Raw genomic sequence first — 14321 nt, 5'->3', positions numbered from 1 at the left:
TCACGCTTCCCTCTCAACACACATATATACACACACCCTAGCCTGGGCAGGGAGGTCAGCTCTCTGGGAGTCAGGAGGGGGACACACGCTGGGGAACTACCTGCAAGACCTCCAGCCCCCACTAGAGGGCGGCAGAGGCCTGGATTTCTCTCCCTGTGCCGGGCTCTCCAGGCCACTTGCCTGAATACAACCCAGCAGCCTCCGAGGCCAAGACGGAGAATCTGGGAAGGTTCCGACAAGACACTGCACTGCACCGACTCCCACATTTAGGTTCCCACCCTAGTTTCCTCCTTGTCCTTCCCTCTCTCCAACACCTGAAACTCAGCATCCCCAACACCTCACCCCTGAGCCCGTCTCATTCCCGTTTCCCATTGCTTATGGGGAGCCTTATTCACGCATCCCAGAATCCTGCCTGGCTTTTACCACTTGATACAGTGCATCCCCAAATGAGTCCCCAAATGGGCCTTGGTAGCTCAGGCTCCATGGAAAGAAGGACTCATGGTTGAGTGAGTTGGGGGAAACTCCAAACACCAGAGTCTTCCCTTGAAAAATGTTCAGCGCAGACGAGCACATGCACGGCTCTGAGACATTCTGCAGCGAAAACCCCTAAACTCTGCTCACCCCAGTGTTGGCTTCTGTAACATTTACCCACATCAAAGGGAGGTGCCCGGAGTGCCCGTCAGAAATGCTGTCTCAGGGCACAGGCTCGTAAATCAGTCACCAGGTTCTTGTGAAAGGTCTCTGACTTTCATCTCTTCCCTGTGGCCGGCCGAGGCCCCATCTCCCAACACCGGGATTACTCCAACAGCCTCCGAACTGGTCTGACAGCCTGGGTTCTCCCTCCCCCACCCAGCCGGCGCCGTGCCGCCAGGTTAATCTGCCCCAAACATCACTTCCCGGGCTCTCCTGGCTGAGAACTCCTGGCCCTGCCTGACCTCACAGCCCGGCACCACGACTCCCCACTCTGCCCAGCACTCGGGCTTGGCACCTCAGGGCCCGCCTGTTGCTCTGGACCCCTTGCCGTTGCCTATCAGCCCTCCCCTTTGAGCCACACAACACTCAGATCCTACTGGGAGTCAGGAGAGGAACTGCCTTCAAGACCTCCAGCCCCCACTAGAGCACACCTATACCACAGAGCTGGCCCTGCCTTTTTTTCTTTTCTTTCTTTCTTTAAATCCTTACCCAAGGATGCTTATTGGTTTTTAGAGAGAGAAGGGATAGAGAGAGAAACATCGACGTGAGAGAGCGATCCATCAGTTGCCTCCCAGACACGCTCCGACTGGGGATCGAACCCGCAACCTGGGTATGTGCCCTGACAATGAATCGAAACTGCAGTCTTTTCGGTGTACGGGACGACACTCCAACCCATGGAGCCACCCGGCCAGGGAAGCACTGCCTTTTGACATCTTTCTCCAAAATCCTACTGAAGTCAGAGCCACTTCATGGTCCAGTTTCCCCTACACCTGAGCACCCCCTTCTGGTTAAGACTGCAGAGCACGGGGACTTCTGTCCCCCGGCTTCCCCCGCGGCACCCAGCACAAGGGCTGACTAAACATCCGACTCAGAAGGCCCTTAATGACATGACGAATGCAGTCCTGTTGCCAAGGCCGTCGGTAGGACGGCCGGGGTTGGAGACCTGGGTCAAAGCGGGCAGAGGCGGGGGCACTGACCCTCACAGGCCTGCTGGCCACTCCGGAGGCTGTAGCCAGCTGTGCACATGCAGGAGCGGGTCGTCTCTGACGTGGGCAGGCAGAGCTGGGAGCAGTCCCCGTTGTTGACACTGCAGGGGTTGGTGACCTCGTGCCCTGGGGGAGGAGGCGGGAGGCAGAGAAAGGGTCAGGAGTCCTCCCTGGGACCTCGGTGTCCGGCTCATGCTGCTCAGGGACAGTCACTGCCTTCAGCCTGGGCCTTGTGGGGGTCACCCCCCAACTCAGCTCTCAGGTCATCTGTCCTCCAGTAACCGGGTGGCTGTGAGCCTATACCAGCCGTGGGCAAACTACGGCCCGCGGGCCGGATCCGGCCCGTTTGAAATGAATAAAACTAAAAAAAAAAAAAGACCGTACCCTTTTATGTAATGATGTTTACTTTGAATTTATATTAGTTCACACAAACACTCCATCCATGCTTTTGTTCCGGCCCTCCGGTCCAGTTTAAGAACCCATTGTGGCCCTCGAGTCAAAAAGTTTGCCCACCCCTGGCCTATACGGTGCCTCCGTGAGAATTAGAAAGGGGACCCCCTTTGGGTGGTGAGGGGAACCCACCCCATTTTCATTCCCGTCCGCTCCCTTGCCCCAGGGTTCCTGCAGCCTTGACTCCTCTGACCCCCACCGCGCCTCCCTGCCCCTGGAGCCCTGTCTCACCCAACTGGATGCTCTCGTCGTAGACCTTCATGTGCATCACTAGGGTGGTGCTGTTCCGCAGGACCACGGACCCCGAGCCGTCAGCCTTGTTGCAGGTGCCCATCTTCTCCGACACCTGATCTGCCCACCACAGCTTGTCCCCTGGGGCAACAGGAGGGATGGTACCTGGGGAAGACCTCCCCAGCAGCGCTCCTGAGGGGCCTGGCAGGGCAGGCAGGCTGCCCCCAGGCCCGCCCCCATCTCCCCAGCCAGTGCAGCCTGGCCTGCTCTGCTCCTGTCCCTGCTCCCGCCAGCGGCCTCACCCATGATGGCCAGGGCTGTGGCCTTGCCCAGCTGGTTCCGCATGGCGTCGATGATCTCCAGGTCACTCCCGTCCAGGTTGCAGCGGTTGATGGTGTGGTTCCCGGAGCTGATCCAGTAGAGTTTGCTTTCAGGGAAGTCAATGGCCAGGCCTGGAAGAGGGGGGTGTCACCGCCGGAGAGCCTGACACCAGGGCTGGGGTCCCAGAGCCTACCCAGCCCGGCTGCCACCTCCAAGGATGTGTTTTGTGGGGAGGGTGGGAAGGATAAGCACTAAGCTGGGAGTCTGGGGAGACAGAGGGGCAACCGGAAACCCTGAGAGCTTGCCCTGGTGGAGGAACGAGGGAAGGCTGTGGGCAGGTGGGGCCAGCTCATACCCACAGGGCCCCGCTGGCCACTGAAGAGCAGGGTGCGGTTGCTGCCGTCCATGTTGGCCATGCTGATGTTGTCACCGTCGGTCCAGTACAGCTTCCTGGGGGAGGAGGAGGGGCTCAGCATCCTCGTCTGCCCCCACCTCCCGCTCCCTGACCCTGGCCCTGGACTGACCCACGAAGGGGGTGGACAACCAGGCCGTGGGGCTGCTCCAGGCCCTGCACCACTGCGTTCTTGAAGGAGCCGTCCAGCCGGGCCACGTTGATCTGCTTCTTGTTGGTGTCGTAGCTGGTCCAGAACAGGTTCCGGGACATCCAGTCCACGGCCAGCCCGTGGGCATTCGGCAAGTCTGGGGGCACAGCGGGGAGCTGGTGGTTGGGGGTGGCAGGGCAGAGGCTGGGGGGTCGGGCAGCCTGTCTTCTGTGGGGAATGGGGATCAGGACACCAGGCCGCAGTACCCCGAGGGACGCAGGGGCACAGGGAGGGGGCACCAGGGGCCCGGTGGGGAGCCAGGGCGGGTGGGGGCAGGGTCCGGGCAGAACCTGCAGAGACCACCGTCTCCACGCCAGTGCCGTTGATGAAGGCCCTCTTGATGGCCTGCGTCCGGACGTCGGACCAGTACACGCGCTGCTCGCGGGCGTCGTAGTCCAGCACCGTGACGTTGTCGATGTCGGGCACCGTGAAGGAGATGATGTAGTTGTAGTAGGGGGCGTCCAGGTCCACACCCCGGATCTCCATCTGACGTGCGTACAGCAGGAACTTCTTAAACTCTGTGGGGCACGGGGTGGGGTGGGGTCACTGCTGAGGGCAGCCCTGCCTCTGGGCTCCGCGCCCCCCACCCCCCTCCAGAGTACGGTCCCTTCTCCCGTCCCTTCTGTTGGCTGCTGGCCCTCAGCGTCCAGAAGCCGCGCTCCCCCTAGGGTGACCTCCCTGCGGTAGCCCCGCCGGTCCTACCGAGGCTGCCCCGAGCCTCCCCGGCGGGTCCCTCCCGGCTCACTGTCTACCTGCAGTGACACGGGAGCCCCCGGGTGCCGACTCCTCCCTGAGCCTCGTGACCACCAGCCCTGCAGGAAGGGCTCCTACCGTAGCAGGTGGTGTTGTCCTTCTGGAGCTTCATGAGGTGGGGGCAGGCGCAGGAGACCGTCCGGTTGTAGTTGATGAGACACAGGTGGGAGCAGGGGCCACGGCCCCCATTGGCCTCGCAGGGGTTGGGAGCTGGGTGGGGGGAGAGAGGAGAAGCAAGAACATCCTATGACTTGCTGGGCCCTCCATGGCCTTTCTCTCCTGAACCACCCCTCTTCTTCTTCTCTTTAAAATATATCTTTATTGATTTCAGAGAGGAAGGAAGAGGGAGAGATAGAAACATCCATGATGAGGGAGAATCTTTGATAGGCTGCCTCCTGCACGCCCCCTACTGGGGAACGAGCCTGAAATCTGGGCATGTGCCCTGACCAGGAATCAAACCATGATCTCCTGGTTCAACCACTGAGCCACACTGGCCGGGCTGAACCACCCCTCTTCACCCCTTCCCATCCTCCCTGTTTCAGCACCGCCCGCCACCAGCCCTTCTGGCTCCGGTCCAGCTCAAAGCCCTCCTCTCTCACAGGCCTCTGACAAGGCCGCTGGCTCCTCGGGCCCTTACCCATGGGCTGCCGGGAGGGGTGGTACACCTGCAGGTCGAAGGGCTGGGTGTTGGTCCTCTGTACCACGGTGACATTGTGGCCGGTCCACTTGTTGGCCTTGGCCAGCGTGTTTGTCCGCCAGTCCGTCCAGTACACCTCCCCCCCGTACAGCGTCACCGCGAACGGGTGGGACAGGAACTCGTGCCCCCGGAGCACCTCCATGTGGCCGGAGCCGTCGTAACGGGCCGAGTAGATGGCATCCGACCTGAGGGCACGGTCGGGGAGGAGTGAGGGTGCCGGCTGGGGCCGCAGCTCAGGGCACCCTGCCCAGGGCGCCCTCCCAGGCCCTGGCCCACAGCCCCCACTTCACCCCCTGGAGCGTCCCTCCTCCCACCCCTGCTGGCCAGAGGAGGCAGACAGAATGGCCAAGCTGGGGACCACGTGCTGCCAGGGCTGGAATCCAGCCGTGTCACCCCCCCCCCCTTCTCCCCAGGGCGGCCGTTAGCACACAGGGCCCTGGTGAAGGTTATAAACAGGCACCCCCTCTGCAGAGACCAGTTAGACTGAGCCCCGGAGAGCGCACAGATCTGAGGGGCCAGGAGGTTGTATTTCAGCCCTCGGCCAGGCACCTGGGGCAGGGGGCAGGGGGCGGCTCGCCTGCACCCTCTTCTGTCCGCACCTGTCCCCTAACCCAGCCCCTCCCTCACTGCCGCCCTCTGCTGGGCCCAGCCCTTGGCCGCCTGGTTCTGGACCTAAGTCCCCAGGCCTTACCACCCTCCTCACTGCCAAGTCCTGGGACCCTGGCCCACCCTGGCCCTGGGTGGGGGCGGGAGATGGCGGCCTCCCAGGGCTGGTGGAGGGGCTGACCTGGCATCGATCCAGAGGATGCGCTTCTCCAGGTAGTCCACGGTGAGCCCGTTGGGCCAGCCACCCGAGCCCGTCTCCCGGTGGATGGTGCGGCGCCCAGCCCCACTCATGGAGGCTGCCTCAATTCGGGGCAGGCTGGCGTCCCAGTCCGTCCAGAACAGGATCCTGGGGAGTGGGGAGGCGGTCAGGAGGGGCCAGCAGGGGCCTGGGGAAGGGGCTGTGGGAGGGTCTAGGTAAAAGGCCTAGGGGGTTGAGAAGCATTAAGGAGATGGGTGCTGTGGCCAGGCTGAACAAGGCTATGCAGGGACCGAGGGGTCCTCACCCATCTCGGGGATCCAGTGCAATCGCCCTTGGGTGCTCGATGTCACCCGCCAGCAGGGTGGTCCGAAGAGTCCCATCCAGCTTGGCCACCTCGATCTGGTCCAGGTTGCTCTCGACCCAGTAAATGTTGCCTGCAATCCAGTCTACGGCCAGGCCCTCGGGGGTGGCCAGGCCGTACTGAATCACCACCTCGAAACTGGTCAGGGCTGGAGAAGGGAGGTGGCGGGAGGTTAGAGTCCCATGGGGCAGGCTGGACTCAACTCGAGACATCTGGCACATTCCATGACCCCCCTCAACCCTGCCTCTGATGGGCCCCAGATTCCACTGGGGTTCCCAGCCCCCCACTGTCATTCCGGCCCCCCACCCCACAGGAGGTCAGGCGGAGTGCAGCCTGGCTTCCGGAACCCCGGAGGAAGGGGTCACGGCTACCACCTCTGTGTGCAGCTCTCTGGAAGGCTAACCATGGGAGGAGGTCAGGGCAGAGGGCAGAGGCTTTGGGGGACAGACCAGACCCATGTGAGGAGGAAAGAACTTTCTAGAAGTCACCCCACAGACTGTCTCGGAGATTTTTCACGGAAAGACATATATACACGGACTGCATTATTTTAGAAACCGTCGAACAGTGTGCACACGGTCCCAGTCTACTCAGCTCCCCCTGGCTGATGGGCATTTGACAGCTGAGTGGCTCCAGGTTTTCCCTACGACAGACTCCTGCAGGAAGATGAGCTTCTTCCGAGTCTTTGCTCAGTTGTCACCTCCTGAGGGGCCTCCTCTGACTGTCCCATTTAAATGTCAGCCCTTCTCGCGGCCCTCTTGCCTCGTTCCTATTGGCCCCAGCGATGCCCTCCTCTGTCCCTCACAGTGCTTACAGCTGCGTTCCTATTGGCCCCAGCGATGCCCTCCTCTGTCCCTCCACAGTGCCCTGTCCCTCAGTGCTTACAGCTGGTGCTACTGGCACATGAGCTCCAGCAGGGCAGGCATTTGGACCGGCTTTGGTCACTGCTGCCTCCCAGGGCCCCGTGGGTATGGCAGGTGCTCAACATGTGTGTCGACTGGACGAACGAAATCTGTGATGGGTCAGGCTGCCGTGGGACGGAGGCCGAGTTCAGGTACCCCCACCCCTAAATGACGTTTTTACTTCCAAGCCTGTAATTCTAGGGTCTGGGGAGCCGAGCTGCAGGCCTTTTCAAAGGAAGGCTGATCATTTTGTTAATTATCAGGCTGGCAGCCCTGCCGACGATAATTACGGGGCGTCAGGCACTGAGACCCACAGCAAAATCTAACCAATTAACCAGAGTGTGGGGGCTGGGGGAGCCAAGGGCCTCTGCTGGGGGCCGAGCACCCAGGGCCCCTTGGGCGAGGCGAGCCCTTCACCTCCGTTGTCCAGCAGCTTCCCGCGGTAGATCTTGTCCTCCACCACGTCGGTCCAGTAGAGGGCGCTCTGGCTGAGGTGGAAGTCCAGGGCGATGGTGTTGCGCAGGCCAGGCACCAGGACGCTGTAGTCCCCTTTTTGAAGGTCGATGCGCCGGATTTCGTGCCGGTTGGAGAAGATGATGAAGGGCTTGAAGGGGTCTGGAGAGGGGTGCGGTGGGGGTCAGCAAGGGGCTTGCTGCCTCCGTGCCACCCTGTGCAGGGTGTGGATGGGAAAGGGGTCGCCTAATAAACCTGGCAGGCATGGTGGGCCCCACAAACTCAGGGACTGAAAATCGCCACAGGGGGTCTGAATGCACAAATCCCTACGTGAGACCGACTCACAGCAGGTCGTCACTCCTGGCCTTAGCTTCCTTGGCAAGGTCCTCTACCTGAGTGAGCCTGTGGTCTTCTTGCATCTAAGTTACACACCTTTGGAAGGTCAGAGTATCTTCTCTTCCAGAGCCTCAGGGCACAGCCTGGCACCGAGACCACAGAACCCCCCCTGGTTACTTTGTTCCCAGGATGCCACCTCTATGTGCACACATTTTAGTTATTAACCATCCCGGACCCTCCAACATAAAGTATGTGCCTCTCCATTTACTTTTATTATTATTATTATTATTGACTTTTTTACAGAGAGGAAGGGAGAGGGATAGAGAGTTAGAAACATCGATCAGCTGCCTCCTGCACACCTCCCTCCAACTGGGGATGTGCCCGAAACCAAGGTACATGCCCTTGACCGGAATCGAACCTGGGACCTCTCGGCCCGCAGGCCGACGCTCCATCCACTGAGCCAAACCGGTCAGGGTTCCCTTTACTTTTATCTAATCCCAGAGAAGCTTTGCTTTCTCCTGCCCCTCAGCCTGCCACCAATGGGCTCCGTGTAACATTCCCCTCCCTTTTACCCTAATGTATCGAACAAACTGCAGAACTGCCACCCTCTGGAGCATTTTCTCCACCTATTGAGATTTCACTTCCCAGCAATTGTCAGTTTGACTCAAGTAAACTAAGAAAATTCTCTACAGCTTTGGACGTTTCTTCTGTCTATAGGGAGGCAGGGTGTCTGTTGGCTCTGGGGCTGGGCCTGACAGACACCTTAGCCTCTGGCACTCAGCCGCCCAAGCCCGGCCGCCCACGGCTCAGGGACCTGCCTCGGCCTGCCCAGTGCCCGCTGCCACCGCCACCCTCACCCGCGTGTTACCCAGGCTGCGGCAGCTCTCCCCGTCGGGCTCCAGCACCCATCCCTCGTAGCAGGAGCACTTCACGCTGAACTTGTTCTGGTCGCACTTCTGGCTGCACTTGAGGTGCTTGGCACAGTAGCTCTGGATCTGACAGGTGTGGCTGTCAGGCCCCAGCTCCATGCCCAGAGGGCACGAGCACACAATGCCTTCCCCGGGTGCCACTGAGCAGTTGTGGCTGCAGCCTCCGTTATTCAGAGAGCACTGGTCTGGGGGGCAGGGATCAGGGGACAGGATCAGGGTCAGGATCCCAGAGGGGGCAGGACCATGGCCCTGCTGGGCCCCAAGTCCCAGGCAGGCAGCCCGGCACGCTGCCCCCTGCCTCTCCCCTCCTCCCCGCATCCTTCTTTTCCATTCCCACCAACCCTCTGTCCCACTGCTTCCCAGGCTTTCTCAGGACCAGGGTTGGGACCCCAGCACCCACCACTGGGACCCCCCCACCTTCCCACACCATGTCTGCATCTCTCTGGTCTCTACTTCCTTGCCACTTCTTGAGCCCACGGTGGGGGCCCCAGCTTTTTGCCTCTCTCTGGGAGGGCGGGAAACCCATTCCCTTTTCCTCGGTCTCTCCTGATTCGGGGTGAGGTGCAGTATGGAATGTCCCACCCTGGGCCCTGACACGCCCTGGGATCTGCCAGCCCTGAGAGATGACCCGGCAGCAGTTCTCGGGGCCTGTCCGGCCGCCTTATCTCCCACTCCTCTCCTTTCGGGAACCCGAGGCTCCGCCTGGAGATAAGGTGGCTCCGCTCCTCACCCCCAGGCCGCACCATGTGCCCCGTCCTGACCCCATTTCTTTTGATCTTGAATGCACACCCTCCTCCCCCCACGTTCCCACTCACCCTGAAAGATCTACCACCTTTGAGAACCCAATTAAATCCCCACCTCCTCTGGGAAGCCTGCCCTGACCACATCAACACTCCAGCCGGTGCCTTCACCTCAAAAGCCAGCTCTGCGGCTCGCGTGTGGGTGAGGTCTGTGCCTGCAGCGAGGGGTTGCGCGCACTGTCTCTACTTTAGGAGCTGTGTGACCTCGGACCAGCTACTTAACCTCTCTGTGCCTCCGCTTTCTCATCTGTAAGGTGGAGTGTGTAATCGTATCTGCCTCGCAGGGCTGCTTTATGGATTCAATGCTATGAGAGTGTGATGTGTCGAGCACAGCCTCTTGCGAAGGTGAGTGGCAAATCCACACGGGGTGCTGGGAACTGCTCTGGGTACTGCTCGCCCAGGAGCCAGAGCTGCCCTTTCCGAGTCTCAGACCTCTCCCCACACAGCCTGCCCTGCTCCACCTGCCCCGGCCTGGCCGGACTCCTTACCCAGCACCCTCCCCACCCTCTCCTGGGGCCTCCCGGGCCTGGGCCTCACCGCAGAGCTCTCCCTCATCGGAGCCGTCTCCACAGTCGTCCTTGCCGTCGCACAGCTTGTCGGGGGGCAGGCAGACTGAGGTGTTGTTGGCACAGGGGTGCGAGGGTGGCCTGCAGGCCAGGGACTCACAGTTCTCCTCATCCGAGTTATCTTCACAGTCACTGTCGCCATCACATACCCATGCTTTGCTGATGCACCGAGCTGAGGGGTGGGTATAGCATGAGGGGCCAGGCCTGGGCTTCGGGCTCCCTATGTCCTTCCCAGACCCAGTGGAGTCCTCCAATAGGGTCATGACTGCAATGCCTTGCGGTCCACTAGGAACCCCGAGGCCTTTTCTGTGAAATTCACACAGCGAAGAAGGAGGAATCTGCAGGAGGTGAGGGCTGGGTCCCCAGGGCCCTTAGTGCAGGCTCTGCCCCTTCCCGTCTTCCCCACGCATCAGGCACAGCTCTTTCTGTTCGGGCTTTTGCCTCAATGCCCCCACCTCCATCCCTCACAGTGCGGTGCTATCTCTGCTCTCAATACGGTTTTCTCCTGTCCATGCTGCCCCATTCCACGCTCCCTGCAATACTTCTCTTTACCAGAGTCCTTGCAGCCGAACTTGACGTTGGGGTCACAGACGTGGGTCACCCCCTCGCAGCTCTTCTCGTCACTGGAGTCCATGCAGTCAGTGTCCCCGTCACAGCGCCAGCGCAGGGGGATGCACAGCCCATCCAGCCGGCACTGGAACTCATCACTGTGGCAGCCACCAGGCGGCCTTGTAGCTGCAGGGGGACGGGGGAGGGCATTGGGTGGGGCAGGGGCTTCAGGTCAGCCATGCCCACCTCTGCCTTCCCAATCCCCCTGGTGCTATGCCCAGCCCGGGGCTATGAGCAGAGACAGAGATGAACTGCTGACACTCCTGGAAGCACTGAATGAGGCAGGCAGGGATGCTACAATCCCAGACCCGAAGGTCATCTCACCTAACCTCCCTATTTTACACGCGAGAGCTCGACTGGATAAGCAGTTTGCTCGGCCAGAGCTCAGATGCCCCCCGCCTTAGCCTAGCCTCTGTTTCATTCATCCACCCCACAGACACTTAGTGATGGCCTACTGTGTGCCAGGCACTGTTTCAGGTGCCAGCACGAGCAAGACTCCATGACGGGCCTTTTCCCGTCATGGAAGTGAAGCTCTAGGGGGGAAGACACAGACAATAAAACGCAACATAGAAACCCAGGATGGAGTTGCAGGTAGCGGTCGAAGCTGTGGACACCAAGCCGGGCCAAGGCTAGCAAGGGATGAGGATGCTGCTTTAGATGGGACAATCGGGGAAGGTCTCTGAGCAGAGTCCTGAACAGCGTGAGGTGTATTCTAGGCAAACAGCTAGTGCAAAGTCCAGGGAACAGCTAGTGCAAAGTCCGGGATAGGACTACGCAGGGTGTGCTGGACAAATGCCCAGGGCACAGTTGAGGCTGCACAGCCAGAGCGGAGCAAAGGAGATGGGCGGCAGGAACACAGGTCAGAGAAGTGGGTGGAGCCCTGCAGGCCTTGCAGCAACATTTGGTATTGATTCTAAATGCGTAGGGCGCCAGTGTGGGCTGAGGGCAGGGCTGGGGCATAATCTGTCTCGGGTCCTGCAGGTTATGCTGAGCTATGACCCCGGGGGCCAGGGAAGGAGCAGGAACAGGTGACTGCACCCGCCTGACTGCCACCACCACCGGGGCCGCTTTGCCCACCTGCCCCGAGCGTGGACAAGGCTCTCCTCTGGTGCCTGGACTTCAGCAGCAGCCCACACGCCGATTTTCCTTCCTTGGGGCCCCTGAACCGATTTCTAATCAAATCCCCTTCCGGGACGGTCTTCCGAAAGACCTCCTACATCCTATCGCCTTCCAGCTTCGAAATCCTTCGAAGGTCCCCAGCGCCCAACTTTCCTTTGCTGTAACCTGCCCCTTTCAAAACAGCCTCATTCCTCCGTCCCCTCCGGTCTGAGGCCATCCCACCCCCACCCTGCAGACCCTCTGGCTTGTCCATTTACCCACAGTCTAATCCAGCCGTGGGCAAACTACGGCCCGCAGGCCGGATCCGGCCCGTTTGAAATGAATAAAACTAAAAAAAAAAAAGACCGTACCCTTTTATGTAATGATGTTTACTTTGAATTTATATTAGTTCACACAAACACTCCATCCATGCTTTTGTTCCGGCCCTCCAGTCCAGTTTAAGAACCCATTGTGGCCCTCGAGCCAAAAAGTTTGCCCACCCCTGGTCTAATCCCTTATCAGGCCCTGGTTCAAATCCCGCCTCCTGAATGGTCCCAGCCATTTCAGCTCACAACCATAGTTAAGGATTGCTACCAACCATGACACCCCTGTTCCCGTGGGCCAGGCCCCCACCCGTCTCCTCTCATTTCACAGAGGAGGAAGCGGAGGCTTAGAGGAAGCGACTTGCCCGAGTTCGCCCAGCTTGTAAATGAAGCTTTTCCTACCAGGCCACGCACACACCTCCAGGGACCCTTCTCAGAACCCCCTGCACTAGCACCTGCTCTCCTCACCCAGCCTTTGTCAGCGATGGCCCTGCAAACCCAGCGACTGTCCCCTGGGCCTGGGGACTCTCCCCTCCTCCCTCTCAGTGCTGGGCCACAGCGCCTGCTCAGCACCGCTCCCACTATGTGCACCTAACTCCACGAGGCAGAGGTTGTAGGCTGGTGACCCGGGGCCAGATGAGGCCTGTGGGAAGATCTGGGCCTGCGGTGTTTTTTTAAACTTTTAAAACCAATTGCTGGTTGTTACCGTTTGACTTGTGTTCCCTAAAAGAGATGCCGAAGTCCTAACTCATAGTACCTGGGCATGTGACCTTACTTGGAAATAGGTCTTTGGAGATGATCAATTTAAGATGAGATCATTAGGGTGGGCCCTAATCCAATAAGACTGTCCTTCCATAAAGAGGAAATATGGACACAGGGACAGACACACACCCAGGGAGGATGCCATGTGAAGACGAAGGCACAGATCGGGGTGCAACATGCACAAGCCACAGAACGCCGAGATTGCCAGCACACACCAGAGCTGGGAGCGAGGCCGGGAACAGTCCCCCTCACAGCCCTCAGAGGAGCCAACCCTGCCGACACGTGGGCCTTGAACTCATAACCTTTAGTCATGTCAGATCATAGATTTCTGTTGTTTAAACCACTCAGTTTGTGGTACGTGACTGTGGCAGCTTCAGGACACTAACATATGTATTGTAAAATGGGTAGATTTCACATAAAAATCTGCATTTCAGTGCAGACTTCCCTTGAAGCCAGGGCAGTCCTGGGTCTGCATTCTTCCATAGTAACAAGCAGCCACAGCGAGACACCCACATCCCTCGAGAGGGTCTGTGCCTTCCCTTAGACTGAGCTCCACTGCCCCTGGCTGGGGCCTGGGGGCCGGCACTAGGGACCCTCATGGAGCCAGCCCCTCTCTGCTCTGGTCCTCACTGCACTCATTCATCCCGACCCCTCTGAGCATCCCTTCAAAGCTACTCGGTCCCAACACGAGCCACAGGCTGAGTGCCTGCTGCACACGGCCTCCCTGAAACCCCCACAGCAACACCGCCTGCTGCGCACGGCCTCCCTGAAACCCCCACAGCAACACCGCGATATCGGTGCTATTATTATCCCCACTTTGCAGATGAGCACAGAGGCCGCTAAGTGACTTGCTCAAGGCCACCCAGATAGTTAGCAGAGCTGGCGCTCAAACCCAGAGCCACGCAGCTGCAAGGCCTGCAATCTTAACGGCGTGTGACACCGAGTTGTCGGCAATCTCCCTCTCCCACTGGACGGGAAACTCCTGCAGGATAAGAGCCACGGCTGGGTTATCTCTGCTCCCAGATGGCAACGCACGCAGTGGGAGGACAGATGGATGGGTGGATGCTGAGTGGTGGATGTGCACCGTCTCGCCCCGCCCTGCGGGCTCCGGGTCCTACCCTGATTGGTGCAGTTGGCGTGGGTCTCGTCGCTGTAGTCCCCGCAGTCGTTGTCCCCATCGCAGGTCCAGTGCTCTGGGATGCAGCGCCCGCTGTTGCATTTGAACTGGGTGCTAGAGCAAGAGTGGCTGCAGCCTGCCTCGTCACTATTGTCCCCACAGTCATTGTCTGGGGGCGGCAAGAAGGGGAGAGGCAAGGAGCGCGTCAGCCAACGGCCTTCTCTGTGACCCCCGGTGGGGCCCCCACTCCCACCTCCCGATTCCCACCTCCCCACCCCAACCCCCCCACGGAGAAAAAAACAAACAGAAAAGACACAGAAACTGCATAGACTGCAGCATGCACCATGGCCCACATTGGGGGAAGGGGGGAGGGGCGGCGGGCGGGCTCCAGGAGGGCCCTTCCCTGAGTCTGGGAAGGCTGGGGGAGGGGCACAGGGCATGTTTCTTTCTTTTAGGCAGGGTGTGGGAACAGGGGTCTGTTTGCTTTGGGGGCAAGGCAGGGATTTATCTGGTTTTGGAGGGAGAGAGAT

The 14321-nt window shown here is 59.9% G+C and overlaps 1 protein-coding gene across 1 annotated transcript in view; it reads right to left on the bottom strand.

The window, feature by feature from the left end:
- Window positions 1-14321, bottom strand: part of LRP1 (low density lipoprotein receptor-related protein 1) — an 80347-nt gene that overhangs the window by 29468 nt on the left and 36558 nt on the right. Inside the window, 15 exon segments of the mRNA XM_014550053.1 lie at window positions 1671-1805; window positions 2361-2501; window positions 2663-2812; window positions 3037-3131; window positions 3206-3380; window positions 3574-3801; window positions 4115-4246; window positions 4674-4918; window positions 5521-5685; window positions 5843-6047; window positions 7216-7413; window positions 8456-8701; window positions 9854-10054; window positions 10435-10617; window positions 13793-13960. Of these exon segments, the coding sequence (XP_014405539.1) occupies window positions 1671-1805; window positions 2361-2501; window positions 2663-2812; window positions 3037-3131; window positions 3206-3380; window positions 3574-3801; window positions 4115-4246; window positions 4674-4918; window positions 5521-5685; window positions 5843-6047; window positions 7216-7413; window positions 8456-8701; window positions 9854-10054; window positions 10435-10617; window positions 13793-13960 (2667 nt within the window).

This window comes from Myotis brandtii, unplaced genomic scaffold, assembly GCF_000412655.1.
Source record: "Myotis brandtii unplaced genomic scaffold, ASM41265v1 scaffold581, whole genome shotgun sequence".
NCBI lineage: Eukaryota > Metazoa > Chordata > Mammalia > Chiroptera > Vespertilionidae > Myotis > Myotis brandtii.
This window is presented reverse-complemented; position numbering and strand designations above follow the sequence as displayed.